Source organism: Mytilus californianus, unplaced genomic scaffold (assembly GCF_021869535.1).
Source record: "Mytilus californianus isolate M0D057914Y unplaced genomic scaffold, xbMytCali1.0.p SCAF_3, whole genome shotgun sequence".
In the NCBI taxonomy this organism is placed as follows: Eukaryota; Metazoa; Mollusca; class Bivalvia; order Mytilida; family Mytilidae; genus Mytilus; species Mytilus californianus.
The window spans coordinates 117,783,720-117,809,856 of record NW_026262679.1 but is presented as its reverse complement, the minus strand read 5'-3'; the positions used below and the strand labels follow the sequence as shown (position 1 = coordinate 117,809,856).

The 26,137-nt window shown below is 32.5% G+C and overlaps 1 protein-coding gene and 1 long non-coding RNA gene across 4 annotated transcripts in view; one reads left to right on the top strand and one right to left on the bottom strand.

Moving 5' to 3' along the window:
• Window positions 1-415: 415 nt before the first annotated feature.
• On the bottom strand, window positions 416-7,669 carry LOC127733609 (uncharacterized). The gene is made up of 3 exons (XR_007997142.1): window positions 7,310-7,669; window positions 3,294-3,466; window positions 416-663 (listed from the first exon to the last, which is right to left on the bottom strand). It is a non-coding gene; the product is annotated as an uncharacterized LOC127733609 (long non-coding RNA).
• A 3,395-nt stretch (window positions 7,670-11,064) lies between these two features.
• The window catches only part of LOC127735942 (long-chain fatty acid transport protein 2-like), an 89,327-nt gene continuing 74,254 nt past the window's right edge, over window positions 11,065-26,137 (top strand). For all 3 annotated transcript variants that reach the window (XR_007998665.1, XM_052246393.1, XM_052246394.1), the window contains exons 1-5: window positions 11,065-11,531; window positions 14,897-15,318; window positions 16,699-16,809; window positions 19,024-19,236; window positions 25,588-25,743. Coding sequence is in view for 2 of the 3 variants with exons in the window: in XM_052246393.1 (XP_052102353.1) it covers window positions 14,946-15,318; window positions 16,699-16,809; window positions 19,024-19,236; window positions 25,588-25,743 (853 nt within the window). In the remaining variant the exon portion in view is untranslated. The remainder of the gene's footprint in view (window positions 11,532-14,896; window positions 15,319-16,698; window positions 16,810-19,023; window positions 19,237-25,587; window positions 25,744-26,137) is intronic.

The window sequence follows — 26,137 nt, the reverse complement described above, 5'->3', positions numbered from 1 at the left end:
TTTCAAAAAGAAAAAAAATACTTAAAAAAAAAACATGGTCTATATCTGAAATATACATGAAATGTTATAAATCAGAATAAAAATATCAAATTATCAATTGTAAGAATTATATCAGAAAATGAGCACAAATTGTTATCTCTATTATAATAGTCCCAGACCTTAATACTTCTGTTCAGAATCCGGCCTTGAACCCTACATTTATTTAGTAACCAAACAAAACAATGAAGCCAATCCATAGGCGGATCCAGGGGGGCCTTTCCTGTGAAAAATTTAGTTGATTATATAGGGAATCACTGAAGCATGACTGTAGCGGGCCCCCTCCTATGGCAGTCAGTGGGCCCCCAATTAAAAAAAGTTCTGGATCCGCCACTGCATTCTGTCTTCTATGCTGATTGAAATAGCCACAAACATAACATTTTATTTGTTTCATTTATTACAAAATTAATAAAATATCACAGATTATGGTAGATCACATGAGAGCAATACTAGGTTCAGATGAGTATCTTAATTGAATCCTGTCCATGAGAATCTGATTATACTCATACAGCAGATCTCCAATGACGTATTTGAATAACATAGGACATTTGACACGAATTTCTTCCTCTATATGAGTGTATGTCTTTGTACCTTTGTTTTTGCTGTGGAGTTTCCAATCCAAAGAAACTAAAAATAAAAACAATATATGAGTCATATATTTATTATTGCTAGGTTGTAGGTAAAAAAATGTACATATTTAGTATGTGTAAGTGGGAATTTCGTGTCAAAGAAACTAACAAGAATATCTGTCAATATGACACCATGTCCAGCTCGCACTAACGCTTTAATTTGTCATGTACAGTGATCTGACTCAGACTAAGAATTCCAGTTCAAAACCCTTTGGCCTATATTCGTAAAAGTTCGTTGTATTAATAATGAACACGTGACCTTAGTTTCAAGTTCATATGACCATAACTTAATGGGTAAATTTTTAATTAATTAAAAATGCTTTACTTATGTGTTGAGTTTTGTTTTACTTACATCGAAATGGGAGTGGAAGGGATAGTAAACTACCTTTACAAAAACTTCAATCTGATAACACCAACACATTCCCATGTTCAAAACGAAACCTTGGTCCGGCTGGTCGGTTAGGGGTTGCAAATGTCCTACACTGCAACAATTTATTGCTCTAACGTCTAGTTTGACAGTAAATTTGGATCCAAACCCTTATTTGGCTAAAATTTTAAAAATTCACAACAATATGCACATGTGTACTAAGTTTCACAGCAACTTCATGGTAAACTACATCAAACAAAACCTTTAAATTAAAACGAACGGACTCACAGACCTGAAAATAAAATGCCCCGCTTGTATTAAAGGCTGAGTTTAAAATAAATTAAAACCACAACAATGTTTATTGCTGTAAAGTACTTTGTAAAAACATATCTAAATACTAGATTATGTTTTTGACGTAAAGGATTTCATTGTATGAGTAAAAAATGACAATTTTTGAGGTGTATTTAAGTACTTACTAACAAATTAAAATCAAATTAGAATTGCTAGGCCGTTAGTGAAATATCTATACTAATTATATGTGTTATAAACAGATTCTAACCGGCTCAAACTAGCTGTCAGTAACTGCGAGTACTCTCAGATCTGTACTTAGTGTCTTTTTGTTGTTAGGGATGAGGGATAGATATATACCCTGCCACGTCCTGTTTGTGTTTTTGTTTTTCTTTGTATCGATCTGATGAGTTAAGCCTTTTTCAAATGATTTTTATAGTTTGTTCTTATGTTGTGCTGTTACACCACTGTCCCAGGTGATGGGGGAAGGTTGGGCGCTCACAAACATGTTTGTAATGTTACACTACTGTCTCAGGTTAGGGTGAAGGTTGGCGCCTGTTAAAACGTTTAAACCCGCTGCATTTTTATGCACTTCGTTCTAAGTCAGGCGCCTGTTGTTCAGTGGTTGTCGTTTGTTGATGTGATTCATAGGTGTTTCTCGTTTCTCGTTTTTTATATAGATTAGACCGTTGGATTTCCTGTTTGAATTATTTTACACTCGTCATTTTGGGGCCCTTTATAGCTTGCTGTTCGGTGTGAGCCGAACGACTGAGCAATCCTCTATACACACTGTTTAATGGATTAAGGAACGACTGAGCAATCCTCTATACACACTGTTTAATGGATTCATGAACGACTAAGTAATCCTCTATACTTACTGTTTAATGGATTTATGAACGACTAAGCAAACCTCTATACTAACTGTTTAATGGATTCAGCAACGACTGAGCAATCCTCTATACTTACTATTTTATGGATTCATGAACGACTAAGTAATCCGCTATACTTACTGTTTAATGGATTCATGAACGACTAAGTAATCCTCTATACTTACTGTTTAATGGAGTAAGGAACGACTGAGCAATCCTCTATACTTACTGTTTAATGGATTCATGAACGACTAAGTAATCCTCTATACTTACTGTTTAATGGATTAAGCAACGACTGAGCAATCCTCTATACATACTGCTTAATGGATTAAGGAACGACTAAGCAATCCTCTATACTTACTGTTTAATGGATTCATGAACGACTAAGTAATCATCTATACTTACTGTTTAATGGATTAAGGAACGACTAAGCAATCCTCTATACATACTGTTTAATGGATTAAGGAACGACTGAGCAATCCTCCATACTAACTGTTTAATAGATTCACGAACGACTGAGCAATCCTCTATACTTACTGTTTAATTGAGTCTGAAACGACTGAGCAATCCTCTATACTTACTGTTTAATGGATTCATGAACGACTAAGTAATCATCTATACATACGGTTTAATGGATTAAGGAACGACTGAGCAATCCTCTATACTTACTGTTACATGGATTCGGGAGCGACTAAGCAATCATTTATACTTACTGTTTAATGGGTTAAGGAACGACTAAGCAATCCTCTATACTTACTGTTTAATGGGTTAAGGAACGACTAAGCAATCCTCTATACTTACTGTTTAATGGATCAGGAACGACGAAATAATCCTCTATACTTACTATTTAATTGATTCAAGAACTACTTAGTTATCTTCTATACTCACGTTTAATAGATTCAAAAATAGCTTAGTAATCATCTACACTTGTTGTTTAATGGATTCAGGAACGACTGAGCAATCAGGAGCAGCTCAGAAATCTTCTTTACTTATTGTTCAACATATTCTACAGTTATATTATACTTAATGTGTAATAGATTTAGAAATGTGTTGAACCTGAGTTACAACATGTCTACTAGATTCAACACTAAATTGATTACTCACTGTGTAATAGATTCAGGAATGTATTGACTTTGAGTGACACTGATCTGTCCACGGGATTTGCCACCATATTAACTAGTGTTGTCGAATTTCCGTAGGATAACTGTTCTGTCATGTAAAACTCGGCAAAGTCCAGAGTCATCTGGGAATGTCTGTCTATTATTTGTATTTCAACTCTAGAAAAGTACAGTGAACTACATTTAAACAACAGGAAATTTGCTATTACCAAACGAAAGCACTGAATTAATTTCTCTTTAAATTGTATATTCGTAATACATTTTATTCAGACACACTTCTTAGAAATCTGATTTGGATCGAACAAAACAACTACCTCTTTATTTGAGTTTTTTTTTAAATCGTTCTGAATTTACGAAGATGCTTCCTTCAATAGTTCCAAGATGAAAAATTAATAGAGTAAAATAACTCCATATCAAATTAACACCTTTAAGAATGATAACAATCGATTCCGAAATTTCTCTGACACACCGCACCTCCTCCTGTTTTACTTTGTTTTCATTGGGATTAAAATAAACAGTTAAACTAAGAAATAAGATGGATAAACAGATACTATAGCAAGTTAATGTGAAATCGACAGTTAAACTAGGAAATAAGATGGATAAACAGATACTATAGCAAGTTAATGTGAAATCGACAGTTAAACTAGGAAATAAGATGGATAAACAGATACTATAGCAAGTTAATGTGAAATCGACAGTTAAACTAGGAAATAAGATGTATAAACAGATACTATAGCAAGTTAATGTGAAATCGACAGTTAAACTAAGAAATAAGATGGATAAACAGATACTATAGCAAGTTAATGTGAAATCGACAGTTAAACTAGGAAATAAGATGGATAAACAGATACTATAGCAAGTTAATGTGAAATCGACAGTTAAACTAGGAAATAAGATGGATAAACAGATACTATAGCAAGTTAATGTGAAATCGACAGTTAAACTAGGAAATAAGACGGATAAACAGATACTATAGCAAGTTAATGTGAAATCGACAGTTAAACTAGGAAATAAGATGGATAAACAGATACTATAGCAAGTTAATGTGAAATCGACAGTTAAACTAAGAAATAAGATGGATAAACAGATACTATAGCAAGTCAATGTGAAATCGACAGTTAAACTAGGAAATAAGATGGATAAACAGATACTATAGCAAGTTAATGTGAAATCGACAGTTAAACTAGGAAATAAGATAGATAAACAGATACTATAGCAAGTTAATGTGAAATCGACAGTTAAACTAGGAAATAAGATGGATAAACAGATACTATAGCAAGTTAATGTGAAATCGACAGTTAAACTAAGAAATAAGATGTATAAACAGATACTATAGCAAGTTAATGTGAAATCGACAGTTAAACTAGGAAATAAGATAGATAAACAGATACTATAGCAAGTTAATGTGAAATCGACAGTTAAACTAGGAAATAAGATGTATAAACAGATACTATAGCAAGTTAATGTGAAATCGACAGTTAAACTAAGAAATAAGATAGATAAACAGATACTATAGCAAGTTAATGTGAAATCGACAGTTAAACTAGGAAATAAGATGTATAAACAGATACTATAGCAAGTTAATGTGAAATCGACAGTTAAACTAAGAAATAAGATGGATAAACAGATACTATAGCAAGTTAATGTGAAATCGACAGTTAAACTAAGAAATAAGATGGATAAACAGATATTATAGCAAGTTAATGTGAAATCGACAGTTAAACTAAGAAATAAGATGGATAAACAGATACTATAGCAAGTTAATGTGAAATCGACAGTTAAACTAAGAAATAAGATAGATAAACAGATACTAAAGCAAGTTAATGTGAAATCGACAGTTAAACTAGGAAATAAGATGGATAAACAGATACTATAGCAAGTTAATGTGAAATCGACAGTTAAACTAGGAAATAAGATGGATAAACATATACTATAGCAAGTTAATGTGAAATCGACAGTTAAACTAGGAAATAAGATGGATAAACAGATACTATAGCAAGTTAATGTGAAATCGACAGTTAAACTAGGAAATAAGATGGAGAAACAGATACTATAGCAAGTTAATGTGAAATCGACAGTTAAACTAGGAAATAAGATGGATAAACAGATATTATAGCAAGTTAATGTGAAATCGACAATTAAACTAGGAAATAAGATTAGATAAACAGATATTATAGCAAGTTAATGTGAAATCGACAGTTAAACTAGGAAATAAGATGGATAAACAGATAACAGGGGCATTAGCTACGAGATATAAAAAAATTAAAATTTGATTTTTTTTCTTCAATCTTTACTGAAAGTGGAATAGTGAAATAATAATTCGCTTTTAGCAGCCAGTTTGGGTCAATTTTGTCAAAATAAGCAAAGAAACATAGCTGACGTCATTGAATCCGTATTCATGTGACCTTCAATTTAACCCCTTAAATAGAGTTGGGTTACGCATGAATTAGGTGTGTTCAGTTATTAGACAGGAAAAGAATGTCAACATTGAAAGTGAAACAAGGGTAATCCATTTGATTGACTGATTCGATCCACAAAAACTCATTCTTATACAGGTAAACACGATGATTAACATATATTTGTAACCTATAATATGAAATCAAACAGACCTAGAAAAATCCAATTGTACGAGTTCGCTATCTATTTGTATCTATATCTATGTTTATATCGGGTCATTTGACCGTCGGCAGTCTTCGGAGGTCACCTCGATGGTTAATTAGATGGCGTCTAGACTAAAATACACACGAAATGCGGGTACATATTATCGAGCCTATGCATTGTAAATTGTTTATTTTAGACTTTTATAACTTGGATATACGTTTTAGTATGTTATAAATCAAATATGAGAATTTGAGTCAAATCTGTGAACATGAATTTGACAGCTAATGCCCCTTTAACCTGAAATCGTCGTGATAAAGAAGTGTGATATTATGAATTAGTTTGAAACTTTTTGCTGCCATATTATCTTTTCCAAACTTTTTTTTTTTTTTTTTAATTTTCAAAATAACTCGGATTACATTTGTAAGTATCATTTTCGATGAAAGAGAGTTTGACAACCAATTAAGCAGTCAATGGTCCCATGAATTCAAAAAAAGAGTTTCTTGTATTTCATAAACGAATTTTTAACTATACGGATTTTAACCTTTATCGGATACTTTGTAGATGGGGTGTAAACCCGATTAGTTCCTTGGAATTTGGAATTCAGAAATATACATATATAGTTCTTACTTTTTTTATTTTCAACTCGTGGGCTTGACAATACTTTCTTAATACATGTACGATGTTGTGTACACAGTTCTACGTGGTTAGTTTTACTTCATTGGATCGATTAACTGTATAGAATCAATGTAATTAAAATTCATATCTATATTAACTCGCGTGCTCGTCATTATGAGAATAACGAAATCAGAGATATATATATTTAATAGATTGGAATAGAATAAACACTCGATCCCTCGCCCGTGCGTTGAACAACTAATAAGAACAAGAATGAAGAGGGAAGTTTAAAATGTCAACCAGACAGTCCAGTACACTCCGAATTCAAATCTACGAATTGTCTTTGTAGATCAGAGAGAGATGGGTAGCAGCCCGGTCCTGAGTAGAAATCTTAATAAAGTGGGCGATTAATTACTAGTATTAACGCCACATCGCAGTCTTCGGGAAAAAAGGGAGTTTATCCACTCGGTTGTCTGGTCCTACGGGTTTCATTGATAATTATCTGTATATGATAAAAGGGGGGAGGGGTATTATTCCCTTGAAAAAATCTTGAAGCCCAATCATCATTATGGAGTTTAAAACTAAGAATACATATGACCCCATTGAATTTTCCCAAGCTAGGATCATTTGAGAGGTTATCAATAAGGAAGTAAGGTCGTTGTCAATTTAAAAACTTAGAACTACTTAGGTATAGTTAAGAAGAGGGTGTCAAAAAGGTAGGCTCTGTTAACTTTCTTCAGCTTTCCGCTAATCTTGTCATGATTAAATCTTTAATGAAATACTTACACTTTAGGGTGCAGAATGAGAAGATTGACTGGATCTTTTAGAAGGTAGAAAACATCATTGGGATCCGCTTCAACAAATCTGGACAAATTCTGGACATCAACAGATAGATGAAATAAATAACACACAATAGTTACACTAAGAATCCAATATAGAGTTTTCCGTGTTATAATTGGCGAACGTTTATGACTTTTTGGCATATTTCATAGTCCTTTTTAAAATAATTGATATCATTTTAAGTCATTCCCTCGTGTTTACTAAACATTATCGTCCGTACTTTGTGAACTTTGAACCTAATTATCATGTTTGATAACAGTATTATACACATGTATACCTTTGTACGAAGCTCTCTTAGATTTCAACTTTATGACACAGGTTTTATAGAATCCATATTTAACAGGTAAATCATTGTTCGTGTGTATTGCTTTGCACAACTATTTGCTTTCTGACTTATCTTAATACTGTTATATATACTTTATTTGAAGTTTGTATTAAAACTCATCACAAAAACGTGACTGCTATAAACATGATAAAGAAACACTTCTATATACATTTATAAATATAGTGATTTTGTAGTTTGTGATACCGATCTACCAATATGATCTCTTGTCTGTTCTGAGATGTTGTAAATATTCTCTATACTGATCAGTTTTATCATGTGAGATGGCTGCATTTCTGTTACATGCATGTGTTACAAAGTTTATTATATTCTTCGTTATTTTAATGTTTTTGTCTGGTCATGAGTTTATTTTTGTTTGAAGTATTGAAAATCGAAATTTTAAGTTTTGGTTACTTGTTAGAATATTTTTTTTTGCACAACCAAAACATAGACTATATTAATTTAAAAGTCATATGAATTCGTATCATTTTTCTTCAGCCAGCAATTCCAGGACTAGACTTGAATCTAAGACAGATTTGTTTTTCAATATTTCATATATCCTAAAGTTTACCTGTTAATGAATGGCTAATTATTTTTTCTATTTTTTTTTTATGTTTTTATGCCCCACCTACGATAGTAGAGGGGCATTATGTTTTTCGGTCTGTGCGTCCGTTCGTCCGTCTGTCCCGCTTCAGGTTAAAGTTTTTGGTCAAAGTTGTTTTTGGTGATGTTGAAGTCAAATCAACTTGAAACTTAGTACACATGTTCCTATGATATGATCTTTCTAATTTTAATGCCAAATTAGAGTTTGACCCCAATTTCACGGTCCACTGAACATAGAAAATGATAGTGCGAGTGGGGCATCCGTTTACTATGGACACATTCTTGTTTTATCCTCTTTTTATATGACTGCTTATTGGTTTGATAAAAAAATAACAATATCGCTTTGAAACTGCATGATTGTAGGGTGGCGTATAGAGTAAATGTTATTCCCAGTCTTATAAAAAAAAATTCTCAGTGGTATCCTAAAATGGAGAATTTTTTGTTTTTGAAGCAAATTCTTGCAATATTTCAAAAAGGGGCACGTCTTCTGTCTACCTAAGTCATACAAGATTTCCATATGGTTGCAACTTGAAAACGAACTTTCAAAAGGTGGCATAGCATATTTTAAGGAATATTTAGAGCATATCCCCCTCCCAGAAAATTGCATTCGGTTGAAAGAAACACATTTTAAAAATATTTAAATCGGTGAAATTTCCTGTATTGAAATATACAATTGTACCTTGTTATACTGTACAAATGCCATCAATTTGGTGACCAACTCAACGGTATAACCATTGTTATTGCATTTTTTATTATGATTGCCTCACGTGAATTCCTAGGATTTATTCAAATTATTTATTGCAGACTATAAAACATTGATTTCTCAAGTGAAATATAGACCCGACTTGAATTTTTTGTTTTATTTAAACAGATTTTTTTCTTTCTTTCATCTTTTCTGATACATAGACCTCTTTTATCCTTGCTTTTACAAAATATGACCTGATCACTACACAACTTTTTTTTCTGTAAAAACTATGATAATGTATGCGGCGTTTTGCATTTGCGCCAATCTGCATTTCATTTGCGCCGATTTTTTCTTTCATTTGCGCTGATTTTTTTTTCATTTGCGCCGATTTTTTTACAGGTAATTTCCAGGTAAGTTACAGGTGAATGTTATTTTTCATTTATCATCATAGACCTCTTCCGTTAACCAGTTGTACAAATTTTATGAATTGTCAATCAATTGGGATAGCCATAATATATATCCAATGTCACTTAATTTGTCTGTATACTCTGTGCTCAGCCCAACAGAGTGGATTTTCCTCCACCAGTTCTGAGACAGATGAAAACGACAACAATATTCTACATTGTGGAAAAGCACCAATAATTGCGTTATGCATTGCTTGTTCAAAGTCAGTATATATATGCATAACCTCGGCCACAAAGGAAAGTTGTTTTTGACGGCAGAGATCGCAAATTTATTTACCCCATCACTTCATAACACTGTTCATCTTTCGCTGGTAAGAGGGCGTAAATTAAAGGTACGTAGTTTCCATTTTTACATCCGTGTAAAGTATATAACTTATAAAAGTATTTCGGACAGCACTTAAAAGTTCCATCTATAAATATTGCAGACATATCATTGCAAAGACATTCAAGATTGAGATGTGTAGAAAGAATAAACATACCTTTCTCACGATCAATTTACCAACCTTCCGATATGTATGGCCAGTATTTACTCACCTATGTTATACTGAAAATGCAATTAGGAGCAAATATAAAATCGGCGCAAATGACAAAATGAAATCGGCGCAAATGAAAGAATGAAATTTTTCAAAATCGGCGCAAATGTCATACGCCCAATGTATGGTAATTGTTTTGAGGTAACAAAACCTCCTAGACACTGAAAACGTAATAAAATGTTTGAATACTACCAGAAGTATCAAGTCCCTTCATGAATGGTGAACCTGTCTGTTTCTAGTTCATTTCTACTTTTTTTAGATACACATATAAGGTTCATGTGGACCCTGATGCTAAAATGGCTGCGTTTTCACCTCAAAATTTACTCTGAGCACATACTAACTTGTGCATCTGGAAAAGTTTTAAGGCATAGCATGCCCTAGATAAATAAAATCCAATTCATTTTATGCTTTGTAAATTTTAAACTTAACTAGATTTTGCTGTGCACTTTTTTTCGTCCCTGCAGAAGAAGATAAAATTAACTAACAGCTGAGTTTCGCTTGACATGGTCCACTCAGGTACACAATTTAAATCATCAATTATTGTCAGGTATCTATTGTCCCTCTGTTGTCCATGTCAATCAATACAGTTCACTTCAATTATTACCTGTGGGGAAGTTCTCAAACCTCTTTCCCCAACTTTGTTTATTTTATCACCTAATGGAGGAATGAAAAAAGTGCACTGCAAAATCTAGTTAAGTTTTGAATTTTCTAAAAGAGAAAATGCATTTGAATTTTGTTTATCTAGAGCATGCTTTGCCTTAAAATTTTTCCAGATACTCAGGTTTGTCTGTACTCAGAGTAAATTTTGAGATGAAAATGCAGCCATGAAGAAAAAACATTTAACATTGAAATGAAGTTTGAAGTCAAAATATATGTCATAATAGTTACAGATTTTACATCTGACATGTCTGAATCAAGTGTTAGACACTTCTGTTGAATAATCATGCAGATACTGATATAGATGTTTAAAATACTGAATTGCTAAAACTCTTAATTGTAATTTTTTCGAAGTGATCTGAAAATGTACGGAAATTTAAGTTGTTCCGGCTAGGACAAATTTTGTAATTATTTATTGACTTCCGGTCCTATAAAAGGGGCGTGCTTTCAAAATTTTTAAGTCCCAAAGGTGAACATCTGAGGCTAAGGCACAAAGGCGTAGATACAAAAACAAATATAGTTATTAAACATACACTCACTGAGACAAGTTGTAACTATCCTACTGTAAAAAATGAGATGAGGTCATAATATAGGACGTAATAGGCCAATGTAAACACTAAAACAGAGATTTTAATTGAAAAAAAGCTAGTATATGATTATCTAAATTATCCATCTAGTAGATTTAGATATCATTTGTAACCGAAACTATTATCTGTATTGTTACGTCGAAGATACCAATTCTGCCTTTTGTTCGACTAGGTAAACAAATTCAACGCAAATATTTCATGAGGTCACAATGTAGACCTACAGCCGTACAGTGCACGTTCATATCATTAGTCTACATGTTTCTCATATAGACATCGACTAGGACATTTAGGCTTACACTCCAGAAGGTTTTCAAAAGGTACAGTTTCCAATATAAGCAGATAATTTTATTGTGTACCAAATTATATGTTTAACAGTAGGATATCACTGTATCATGGAATACAGAGCACAGGGACTCAGTTTGCTGATATATATGTTTTTTAATGGTATCGGGTCTGTTCGCGCCCAATACACGTTCGCACCCTACACGTTCGCACCCCACACGTTCGCCCCCTGGGTCCGTTCGCACCCTTTTTTTTATTCAAAAACCCGATGAATTATAAGATGTTTTTTTAAGATGTTTATCTCAAAATAAAGAAAAATTCGGCAATTTTTGAATTTTTTAAATGAAATATTGTTTTAAATCGATTTGATGATTAATTATTTATGATTACTGTTAATTATATATGGTGTTTACACAGCTAAACTTGATGTAAATTCTGCATGTAGTTATATAAGCATGTATTTAACTTGGTACGAGTAAAAACAATTAAGATTCAAAATGTTATTGTTGTTGAGTTTAAAGCGGTTTGGTATCTTAACATTTAAATAATATTCTACACAAAAAACCTTTTTAGAAAGTCACTTTATTTTGAAACAATGAAAAAAAAAAATATAGCAATACGCAATACACTAACCAAAACACGATTAAAAAGATATTCAACACAAAAAATGTCACTTTATTTTGCATGTTTTGAAACAATGAAAAAAAACCTTATTTATAGCAATACAATAACCAAAACACGATTGAAAAATTATTTAAGACAAAATCAATAAAAAGGGTGCGAACGTGTAGGGTGCAAACGGACCCGGGGTGCGAACGTGAATGGGCGCGAACGGACCCGGATTCTTTTTTAATCCTTGTAATTTGTATTTGTTTTTTTCATATTTCCTGTCTATTTGTATAAATTATTAACATCACACTACCATTTGTATGTTAACTAGCAACTAGCAACATGCATTTTACTATCCATATAGGCTGGGACTGTTATACTAACTTAGTATAATAGTCCCAGATATAGGATTTTTTCAGTATACGTATAATGGATAGTAAAATACACATTGCTAGTAAGGGAACGACCATTTAACTTCAAGGGGGGTGGTTATGGTTTTTTCCTAAAAAAATATTCTGATCCCCAATTTGATGAAAAAAAATATTGTGGTCAAGCAGATGACAAAAAAAAATATTCTGAATCCAGATTTTCCCCATACCTTATAGTGTTAAATTTTGAAAAAAATAATTTGATTGATAGCATCGAAAAAATTTAAAAAAATTTCCATAACCCCCCCTTGAAGTTAAATGGTTGCTCCCTAAACACATAGATTTAAGAACCAACGTTGATAATTTTATACATTTTAATAGACAGGATATACGTAAAACAAATAGAACTACAATGATTAAAATAAAAATATATCCACAAACGGAGTCCCTATGCTTCAGAGAACAGGTAAGATGTCTCATCTAAATCAGATATTTCTTATAAATGATAAAATGAATAAAATAATAATGCTGAAAAACAAATTGTCCCCTGCTACACTATGTGATGGTTTTTTAAACCCTTCCGTCCAACAATGAGATCCCTGATCTTCACCTGTCTGTGAATGTTTGTTAAAGGGGCATTAGCTACGAGATATAAAAAAAAATAAAATATTGTTCAATCATTAATGAAAGTCAAATAGTGAAATAATGATTTGCTTTTAGCAGCCAATCATGGTTCAATTTTGTCAAAATAAGCTAAGACACATCACTGATGAATTATTCACTTGCAAGTGAATAATTTGACCTCACTGAATGTGTATTCATGTGACCTTCAATTTAACCCCTTAGCTGGAAATGAGTTATATATGTATTCAGCTATTAAAAGGAAAAGAATATATGTCAACATTGAAATTGAAAAGATGGTTTTTTGTCTGAGCCAAAAAAAAATTTCGGCAAAAGCGCGAACATTTTTTAAAAGTTTTTCGACGATATCAATCAAATTATTTTTTTCAAAATTTAACACTATAAGGTATGGGGAAAATCTGGATTCAGAATATTTTTTTTTGTCATCTGCTTGACCACAATATTTTTTTTCATCAAATTGGGGAATTATCATTTCATCATTATACTGATTCTCTTAAAGCAATTGATTCAAGTTCATTACAAATGTAAAAAAAAAAGGAACCTAGTTAGGTCAAGATCGCATCAAAATTTGTGACACATGAGCAGAAGGTAATTACAGTGAATAAATGTAACTCCATGTGATCCATATATAATACCATTCAAAATAATAAGCTCATTGATGCAAACCATTTAAGATCACATGTGATCAGTGTTTGAAAATTCAAGCAATAGATATGTAAATTTTAAGTGTTAAATGTTTCATTCAAGAAAAACAATTTTAAGATAACTGTATAAAGTTATTTTAGGTTATCTTTTTTTGACAACAACAGTCATAAAAATGTTTTTCCATTAGTCATGGTAGTCCTGTTCCGTGGTACAAAAATGTACAAAATGTCACCAGGCTAATTTGGACGTATTTTCATTTTATCATTTTATTTAGAAATTGGATTTTTACAAATATATGGTTTTACAAATTTAGCAATTTACACGTCAAGACAAATTTAATATATGTCATTATCTTAACTAGTGACATTTGATGTTAAAATGTTTGCGACAGATTTATTTATTTGTGAAGTTACTTTAGAACATACTCACCCATTCTCACCTGGACTATGCCTCAGGCTTTAAATATATTCATAAAACATGACCAAGTATTATTATCTAACCCATACGTAATTAATATTAGAATACAGCAAAGTGCTCTCAACCAATGAAATTGTTGAATTTGGTGTTTATTGATTGTGAAGAATGAATGTAAATCATGTTTGAAGTAAGGAATTATCCTATTGTTTATGCCTACTTACAGTTCAAAACAAAGAGTTTCTATAAATAAGTTACAAATTCCCCGAATCACATTTATCAGCTTGAAAGGATTTGTGATCAAAACTGACTAAGAGTTGAATTTTAAAAACAAACAAGAAAATCAAAATAAGTTGAAGTTTACTGGTGCAGTAAAATTGGTAACATTGAATATTAATATTTTCAAATTTATAAAAAATTAATAACAAAGCAATGCAAAAAAAAAAATAAAAAAATTATAGAATTAAATTTAACCCAAATCTTTAGCTTAGTAAGTACGCTTACCAAAACACAGATTCCTGGATCTGTTATTTACAAATAAAATCATGACCCTTAACATTTGGGGAGCCAAGACAAGTACCAGCTGCCCCTTTTACACATGTACAAAATGTATTTAAGAGTCCCGAGGAAACAATAACTCAATTCCTGCAATAATATTGTCCTTGTTACTTATTTGTAACTTGTTAAGTTTATACCTGTAAAATTTCCATTCATTTTTGTAGATAATATAATTGCTTTATATGGTAAAATATAGACAGCTAAGGATTGATAATGCCACCAACGGGAAAAGAGGCAGCTTTGTTAGGAGTTGGAGGAGTAGTAGGAGTTTCATTAGCTGCCTGGAAAACACTGTTCCCATGGATTGGCTATGATTTACCAATATTGAAACTAGGAAGAACATATGGAAAGAAAGCAATGGCAGATGCACTTAATGGACACTTTCTTATTGATCTTTTTGAAATCTCTGCAAAAGCTAATCCTAAAAAGCCATTTCTAATATTTCAAGATAGAATTTTTACCTATGAGTTTATGAATGAACAAGCATGTAGAGTTGCCAATATAGCCTTACAGATGGGATTAAAGCTTGGAGATACTGTTGCTATTCTTGTATCAAATGAACCAGCATTTGTTTGGACATTTCTAGGTTAGTATGATGCTATTTTGTATTGACTCGAAAACAATGAAGAAAGTTATTAAGATATTTTTAGGACTGTAATATAATGCATGGTCTATCTTTTTGTGGATCTTTCAATGTAAATCATACATATCGTGTGGGCCTTTCTTATTGACTTAAAAATCATGATAAGAGAGAGGCCAAAGATACCAAAGGGACATTCAAACTAATAAGTCAAAAATAAACTGACAACACCATGGCTGAACAAGAAAAAGACCAACAGACAAACAACAGTACACAAAACACAACATAGAAAATTAAAGACTGAGCAACACAAACCCCACCAATAATTCAGTGATCTCAGGTGCTCCAGAAGGTTAAGCAGATCCTGCTCCACATGTGGCATCCGTTGTGTTGCTCATGTTAATACAAACCTGGTGATAAGTCTAATTAGGTAGTTCACATTAGTGGAAAAGGGGACTGGGTTGTAGTTACGACAATTGGAACATATCTCTTGTCATCTGTGAAACGGATATTCCATAACGGTCAAGCAACTCGTGATGGTGCCCGTAAAATTTACAAAGGGATGATTTTAACTTCAACACTTGAAACTCTTGGTTTAATAACTTCCTTGTGAGCAGCAACCCTCTATCAAGAAAATCATGATAGGAAATACAAGCCCTGGAATATAGTATCAATTTGGGAGATATATACTCTGTATGCAGGCGCTGCTTGAATGTTGCTACATAGAAATGGAAAGTTCACAATTGGGAAGCTGAAATAATCTCTTTTGTTGTAAAGTTCTGTTTTCAACTGACCTCCATTGTCAATTTCTATATGTAAGTCAAGATATGAGGCAGACTTAACTGTATCTGTTGTATCCTTTATTTCAAGTTATGTTGGATAGATGTGTTCAACATAGTGACCAAAATTTGAAATATTTAGTTAGAGAACATCATCTATATAGTGGAAAGTGAAGTTAAAGGATACTGCTAACTTCTTTTCTATCGTCCTAAGAATGTTTCTGTATGAAGTCAGCCTCATATTAATAAAGGAACAAGTCGGCAAGAAGAGGAGCATAGTTGGTTCCCATGGGAATGTCGATTGTTTGTTGAAAAACATGTCCTATGTGGTTTTTAAAAAACCAGAATATGTACCTTTCTGCTGATAATTAATTTGATATGGATCTGACAGCACACTATGGAACTTTTGTATAATGTAGTAAGAGATAACCCCTGGTTTCTTAAACAGATAAATGTTAATCTTTTCAGAGCATCCATATTTTATCTCTTTTTTAACATGTTTAATGCAATGTTGTCAGATGTTTTTTTTCTATATTAGATATACTTATCATTAATTTCCAAATGTATGCAAAGATTTTCTCTTTTATATATTATTGTCTTTCCATAGGTATGCAGAAAATTGGAGTTGCAGTTGCTTTGCTGAACACAAATAACAAACATAAGCCACTACTACATTCCATAGAAATCAGTGAAGCTAAAGTAGTGATTGTTGGTCAAGGTAATGTCTCTTCAATGACATCAGTATAGCCAAAGTACTAATTGTTGGTCAAGGTAATGTCTCTTCAATGACATCAGTAAAGCTAAAGTAGTGATTATTGGTCAGGGTAATGTCTCTTCAATGACATCAGTAAAGCCAAAGTACTAATTGTTGGTCAAGGTAATGTCTCTCCAATGACATCAGTAGAGCAAAAGTACTAATTGTTGGTCAGGGTAATGTCTCTTCAATGACATCAGTAAAGCCAAAGTACTGATTGTTGGTCAGGGTAATGTCTCTTCAATGACATCAGTAAAGCCAACGTACTAATTGTTGGTCAAGGTAATGTCTCTTCAATGACATCGGTAAAGCCAAAGTACTAATTGTTGGTCAAGGTAATGTCTCTTCAATGACATCAGTAAAGCCATAATACCTAATGTTTGTCAAGGTAATGTCTCTTCAATGACATCAGTAAAGCCAAAGTACTAATTGCTGGTCCAGGTAATGTCTCTAAAATGACATCAGTAAAGCCAAAGTACCTATTGTTGGTCAAGGTAATGTCTCTTCAGTGACATCAGTAAAGCCAAAGTACTAATTGTTGGTCAAGGTAATGTCTCTAAAATGACATCAGTAAAGAAAAAGTACCTATTGTTGGTCAAGGTAATGTCTCTAAAATGACATCAGTAAAGCTAAAAGTACCTATTCTTGGTCAAGGTAATGTCTCTTCATTGATATCAGTAAAGCTAAAAGTACTGATTGTTGGTCAAGGTTATGTCTCTTCAATGACATCAGTATAGCCAAAGTACCTATTGTTGGTCAAGGTCATGTCTCTTCAATGACACCAGTAAAGCTAAAAGTACTAATTGTTGGTCAAGGTAATGTATCTTCAATGACATCAGTAAACCCAAAGTACCTATTGTTGGTCAAGGTAATGTCTCTTCAATGACATCAGTAAAGCTAAAAGTACTGATTGTTGGTCAAGGTAATGTCTCTTCAATGACATCAGTAAGGCTTAAGTACCTATTGTTGGTCAAGGTAATGTCTCTTCAATGACATCAGTGGAGCCAAAGTACTAATTATTGGTCAAGGTAATGTCTCTTCAATGACATCAGTAAAGCCAAAGGATTAATTGTTGGTTAAGGTAATGTCTTTTCAATTGGTAATGTCTCTTCAATGACACCAGTAAAGCCAAAGTACTAATTGTTGGTCAGGGTAATGTTTCTTCAATGACATCAGTATAGCCAAAGTACTAATTATTGGTCATGGTAATGTCTCTTCAATGACATCAGTAAAGCCAAAGTACTAATTGTTTGTTAAAGTAATGTCTCTTCAATGGGTAATGTCTCTTCAATGACATCAGTAAAGCCAAAGTACTAATTGCTTGCCAAGGTAATGTCTCTTCAACAACATCAGTAAAGTGAAAGTACTGATTGTTGGTCAAGGTAATATCTCTACAATGAAATCATTTAGCCAAAGTACTGATTGTAATATATATATAAACTACAAGTTATATTTTCTTAGAAATTAGTAAAGTCATTGTATGGTCAACTTCAACATCAAACAAAATAAATACTGTTGAACGATACATCAATTTAGAAGGGAAAAAATAGATAATAATATTTAGATCTGTTTTCATATACATGATGAATGTACTATGTTTGTTGAAATTACATACTTTTTGATGTAACAATTGTCTTGCTAGTATATATCTATCTTTTGTCTAGATATTAAACTCTTGTAATTTTTTGAATTGATAATGATATATTTATGAGCAATAGATAGTTTTCAAATGAAATAATTTGAGTTATCTACCTTTGCTCCCATGTCGAAAGGCAACATACATTTATATATACAAATTCCTTCATATATCAACCAAGTTCAAATTGTTAAACAGACCAATAGAAAAAAGAAAAAGTTATTTTCAGAACATTATTATCATTTAGTCTTGTATAGTTCATCACTACAAATTAAGAAGGATCTTTTATCAGACTTGCTTGTGCTACATGTTTGAATGTGGTTAGTCTTATATATAAAAATCAAAATGGTTGCCCTTCAACAAAGCAGCCAAGGAAAATAAGTCCTTTTCAAAGTACATCAATGAAAAATGATCTTTTTAGAAGTACTTTTTGGGTGGTTCAGATCTTTTTCTGCAACGTTATTTTGAAATAGTTCAAGGAGTACAGAAATGTAACCATATTTTTTACAATTATGTAAAAATACAAATACTTTTCTCCTCAGGAAGTGAGCTGTTTCATAATGTTGACGATATAAAACAGGAACTGCCCATCCCCGTCTATCTGATGGGAACAGGAATAGGAGAAGCACCAACAGGGTACCAGTCATGGGATCAGTTGATGTTATCTGCTCCCCATGCAGAAATTAGCCGTACCATGAGAACAGGGATGAATCCATTGACTCCCTGCTGTTACATCTACACCTCAGGAACAACAGGTAGGTTTAAACAGACTTCAACAAAAATACAGTATAATTAGAACTATCCAGAAGAAGTCTGGAGCTGGCATGTCAGTTAACTGCTAGTAGTCTGTTGTTATTTATGTATTATTGTCATTTTGTTTATTTTCTTTGGTTACATCTTCTGACATCAGACTCAGACTTCTCTTGAACTGAATTTTAATGTGCGTATTGTTATGCGTTTACTTTTCTACATTGGCTAGAGGTATAGGGGGAGGGTTGAGATCTCATAAACATGTTTAACCCCGCCTCATTTTTGCGCCTGTCCCAAGTCAGGAGCCTCTAGCCTTTGTCAGTCTTGTATTATTTTTAATTTTAGTTTCTTGTGTACAATTTGGAGTTTAATATGGCGTTCATTATCACTGAACTAGTATATATATTTGTTTAGGGGCCAGCTGAAGGACGCCTCCGGGTGCGGGAATTTCTCGCTGCATTGAAGACCTGTTGGTGACCTTCTGCTGTTGTCTGTTCTATGGTCGGGTTGTTGTCTCTTTGACACATTCCCCATTTCCATTCTCAATTTTATTTTGGGAAATTTTGTACCAGAATGCTTCAGGCAATGAAATTACACACCATCTGGTTATTGCATTAAAATGATCTTAGATCAAAGTTTTACAAGGAATGTCTGTGATTATGGGGGTTTCATTTGGAATGTGAGTAGACTTTTCATTGTGAAAAATCTCTTGGTATATAATAATCAATAAGTTATAATTGACATGGTCAAAAGATTTATTGATTGATTAATGAAGTCTTAATGTCAAGCAACAAATACCAAATCAAATCAAATAATTTTATTGGTGTAAATTCCAATACAGGAATGATACCACCTGACATTTACAAAATACAAATACAAAAACAGACAAAAATAAACAAAAAACAAATATACAGAGATATATTTTCTCAATGATAAGAGACACATATTTTATATCTACATTGCATGGAGGTGTTATTCATACTATATTATCACTTCAAGCTATTACAATAAGCTTTAATACTACAACAGTTCTTAACAACATTATGTTTGCTTTAAATGAATGTTCGAATCATACATTTTGCTTATTCCAGCTACACATACAGTACAAATGTCAGTATCATTACTTTTCAAAATGAAACTAAATTTATCTTGTTCAGGCATATTAGCAAAAGATGGAACTATATCACTTAAATTACAAAAGAGTATATGTCTATTAAATTCTAACTCTTTACATTTAATAAGGAAATGGAATTCATCTTCAATTCCATCCTTGCAAAGTGGACAAATTCTCTGTTCTAAAGGCGTTCTAGTATATCTACTAACTTCTAATAGTAATTGGCTATTACTAATTCTAATTTTTATACGCCCGTTTACAGGACGTATTATAGTATACCGTTGTCCGTCCGTCCGTCTGTCCGTCGTCTACATGTCGGACATTAACTCAAAAATGCTTTAACCAATTTGCATAAAACTTTGGTGAATTGTTTATATCTATTGACGTGAGCTCCCTTTTGTTTTTTATAAAATTTAGATTTTACGTTTTCGAGTTATGGGGTTTTATTCATTAAAAAGGGGGGATTTTTCAGTTTTCGGACAATAAGTCAAGAATGCTTTCACCAACTTGCAAGAAATTGTGGTGAATTGTTTATATCTATTGACATGAGCTCCCTTTTGATTTTTATAAATTTTAGATTATACGTTTCCGAGTTACAGGGTTTTATTCATAAAAAAGCGGGGATTTTCCAGTTTTTGGACAAAAACTCAAAAATGCTTTCAGCAATTCTTATGAAACTTTGGTGAATTGTTTGTATGTATTGATGTAATTTTTTATAAGCTCCCTTTTGAATTTTATAAATTTTACATTTTACATTTCTGAGTTATGGGGTTTTATTCATTAAAAAAAGGGGTGATTTTCCAGTTTTCGGACAATAACTCAAAAATGCTGTCACCAATTCTCATGAAACTTTGGTGAATTGTTTATATCTATTGATGTAAGCTCCCTTTTTATTTTCATAAATTTCTAATATGACATTGAGAATAAATTGAACCTTATTTGTTTATAGTCTGACAACAGATTTACTAAGTATTGCACAACAGCAAGAAATCTTTATTAATTGAATATATTAAAATTCAATTCATATAACCAATTTCAAGTTCTTTGACTACATTTTTTCAGAAACCTATAATATGTCAAATATTTAATTACAATCCAAATTCAGACCTGATTCAAGCTTGAATACTGTGTCCATTTTTGCCCCAACTGTTCAGGGTTGGACCTCTGCGGGCGTATCTAGCTGCGCTCAGCGAAGCAGTTTATTACCATTTTAGAAATAACATTTTTGTTAAGGTCCAGTAGGAGATATTTTTCTAATTCGTAATTATTTTTAACTATGCGATACGTTCTTAGTTTATTACCATGACTATCTTTATAAGAGTCACAAAAAATAGCTTGTTTCAAGGATTTTATGAATTCCTCCTCTAATTTCTTTTGAACTGAAAAAGGTAATTTTGTCTTTGACATAGTATTTTGATTTTCCCAAACATGCTGAAAACCAAGTTTACCTAATAACACTTTTATTTTACTACAAAAACCATTAGACATGTTAAAGTTTTCACTGTATGCTTTCTTTACCATACTCTTGCTATTCATATTAATTATATGAATCCAGAAATTAGTTGTATTTTTAAGGGCTGACAATGAAAGTGGGAATAAACCTAATTCAGCAAGTACAGCATTATTCACAGCACCTTTATTTACACCCAATAAAAATTTAGCAAATTTGATTTGAATCTTATTTGGACTAAAGTTTGCATAGTTTGACTCGATGGTAGTATTTTGTTTCACTAAACTAACAGTAGCCCAAACTTGACTGCTATATAATAAAATAGGTTTAACACATGAATCAAAAAGCTTTAAATGTGGTAGTAAATTCATCTTTTTAGAATATAATAATTTTCTAATACAAAAAATAGCTTTGTTAGCCTTTTTAGATAACTGATCAATTGCTGTAGTAAAAGATCCAGATGGATAGGTCAAGTGTATTTTTTAGTATTTGATTTTTATAGACCCTATGTTTTTTTACGTACAAGCTTGTTGAAGTTTTTTCTCTCTGTAAAAATTTTTAGTCTCAAACTAGAATCCCAAGGATTCCTACCTAAAGTTCTATAGAGTTTCCTAAAGTACGTCCATTTAAAATACGTAATTCGGAGCTAGTACACATTTCTATGATACTTTTTCCATAGCTATTTGTACGTTGTGGAATTTGAGTATTTCGTTTAATTTGTACATTATCCACAATGTAGTATGTAGAAAAAAGTCTTCCAAAGGGTCATTTAGTTCATCGCATATAAAATCTATTTCTTTTGATTCAATATGAGCTTTCAGATCTCCCATTATCATGACTTCACCTACTGAGTTAAAATTAGAAATATCAGTCTCAAGTTTTTCAAATATTTCTTTATCCATACCAGTTCTTAATGTATATGATGAATTAGAGGGTGATATGTACACAAAGCAAATATAAAGATCACTTTTAAGACCAAAGTAGGTGTGGTCTAATTTAAACCATAGCATGTCATTCAGAAATTTATCAACTAATTTCACACCACCTATTATTGTTCTCCTTACAAATACAGCTAAGCCCCCTCTTTTTCTACTACTTTCAGTAGATCTACAATTAACAAAACATTTATATCCTTCAAGGTATAAAACATCATTAGAAAAAGAATGAGTTTCTGATAGAAATACAATATCTGACTTAATGATTTCTCTGAAATTTTGGTCATTTAACTTGCTCATTTTATAACCATTAATATTTTTATACCACCACATGGTTCAGAACAAGTACATGTAATGTGGTATGAAACTTTAAACAGTAGAAAAGTAGATAACAACAATGAAAACTGATTTCATTATTTTGGGGAAGGGAAGAATATTAGGTTATAGCCTCAAAAATAAAAATCAACAGAAAAAAACCCATTATCCTTCTTGAAAGCGTTATTCTGATCATAACTAAATGGGATAAGAGGATAATGTAGGGATATACTGGCACACCATTGAGTCAACAACTTCACAACATAATAAATGGGATAAGAGGATAATGTAGGGATATACTGGTACACCATTGAGTCAACAACTTCACAACATAATAAATGGGATAAGAGGATAATGTAGGGATATACTGGTACACCATTGAGTCAACAACTCCACAACATAATAAATGGGATGAGAGGATAATGTAGGGATATACTGGTACACCATTGAGTCAACAACTCCACAACATAATAAATGGGATAAGAGGATAATGTAGGTATATACTGGTACACCATTGAGTCAACAACTCCACAACATAATAAAAAGGGATAAGAGGATAATGTAGGGATATACTGGTACACCATTGAGTCAACAACTCCACAACATAATAAATGGGACAAGAGGATAATGTAGGGATATACTGGTACACCATTGAGTCAACAACTCCACAACATAATAAATGGGATAAGAAGATAATGTAGGGATATACTGGTACACCATTGAGTCAACAACTCCACAACATAATAAATGGGATGAGAGGATAATGTAGGGATATACTGGTACACCATTGAGTCAACAACTCCACAACATAATAAATGGGATAAGAGGATAATGTAGGTATATACTGGTACACCATTGAGTCAACAACTCCACAACATAATAAAAAGGGATAAGAGGATAATGTAGGGATATACTGGTACACCATTGAGTCAACAACTCCACAACATAATAAATGGGACAAGAGGATAATGTAGGGATATACTGGTACACCATTGAGTCAACAACTCCACAACATAATAAATGGGATAAGAAGATAATGTAGGGATATACTGGTACACCATTGAGTCAACAACTTCACAACATAATAACTAAATGGGATAAGAGGATGATGTAGGGATATACTGGTACACCATTGAGTCAACAACTTCACAACATAATAAATGGGATAAGAGGATAATGTAGGGATATACTGGTACACCATTGAGTCAACAACTTCACAACATAATAAATGGGATAAGAGGATAATGTAGGGATATACTGGTACACCATTGAGTCAACAACTCCACAACATAATAAATGGGATGAGAGGATAATGTAGGGATATACTGGTACACCATTGAGTCAACAACTCCACAACATAATAAATGGGATAAGAGGATAATGTAGGGATATACTGGTACACCATTGAGTCAACAACTCCACAACATAATAAAAAGGGATAAGAGGATAATGTAGGGATATACTGGTACACCATTGAGTCAACAACTCCACAACATAATAAATGGGATAAGAAGATAATGTAGGGATATACTGGTACACCATTGAGTCAACAACTTCACAACATAATAACTAAATGGGATAAGAGGATAATGTAGGGATATACTGGTACACCATTGAGTCAACAACTTCACAACATAATAAATGGGATAAGAGGATAATGTAGGGATATACTGGTACACCATTGAGTCAACAACTCCACAACATAATAAATGGGACAAGAGGATAATGTAGGGATATACTGGTACACCATTGAGTCAACAACTCCACAACATAATAAATGGGATAAGAAGATAATGTAGGGATATACTGGTACACCATTGAGTCAACAACTTCACAACATAATAACTAAATGGGATAAGAGGATAATGTAGGGATATACTGGTACACCATTGAGTCAACAACTTCACAACATAATAAATGGGATAAGAGGATAATGTAGGGATATACTGGTACACCATTGAGTCAACAACTCCACAACATAATAAATGGGATAAGAGGATAATGTAGGGATATACTGGTACACCATTGAGTCAACAACTCCACAACATAATAAAAAGGGATAAGAGGATAATGTAGGGATATACTGGTACACCATTGAGTCAACAACTCCACAACATAATAAATGGGACAAGAGGATAATGTAGGGATATACTGGTACACCATTGAGTCAACAACTCCACAACATAATAAATGGGATAAGAAGATAATGTAGGGATATACTGGTACACCATTGAGTCAACAACTTCACAACATAATAACTAAATGGGATAAGAGGATAATGTAGGGATATACTGGTACACCATTGAGTCAACAACTTCACAACATAATAAATGGGATAAGAGGATAATGTAGGGATATACTGGTACACCATTGAGTCAACAACTTCACAACATAATAAAAAACACAACAAAAAACAACATAATAAAAAACACAACAACATAAAAGCAAATCTATTGGTAAACATATAACTCTGACAATTAACTTCAATTGATTTTTGTTTTTGAAATGAAAAAAATATAATGTACCTGTGTTTGTCTTCTAGGTCTACCCAAGCCAGCTATTATAAACCAAACCAAAGCTTTAGGAATGAGCAAGTTTTTATACCTTGGTGGACTGGAACATGATGATATAGTGTATACTGTAACCCCTCTCTACCACAGTGCTGCTATTTTAGCCTTGTTTTCAACTATAGATTGTGGTAGGTATCACACTGTCACCTCACTCATCCTGAGTGATGTTTGACATTATAGATATCACTGTTGTCTGATGTAATATATATTCCCTGTAGTCTGATGATATCAGCTGACGTTTGATATTGTGCACTGCTTTCTGATGATACCAGCTGACTTTTGATGTTATTCACTGTTGTCTGATGATATCAGCTGATGTCTGATGTTTTATTCACTGTTGTCTGATGATTTCATCTGACATTTGATGTTATTTACTGTCATTTGATGATATCAGCTGACATTTGATGTTATTTACTGTTGTCTGATGATATCAGCTGACGTTTAATGTTATTCACTGTTTTCTGATGATATCAGCTGATATTGATGTTATTCACTGTTTTTTGATGATATCATCTGACGTTT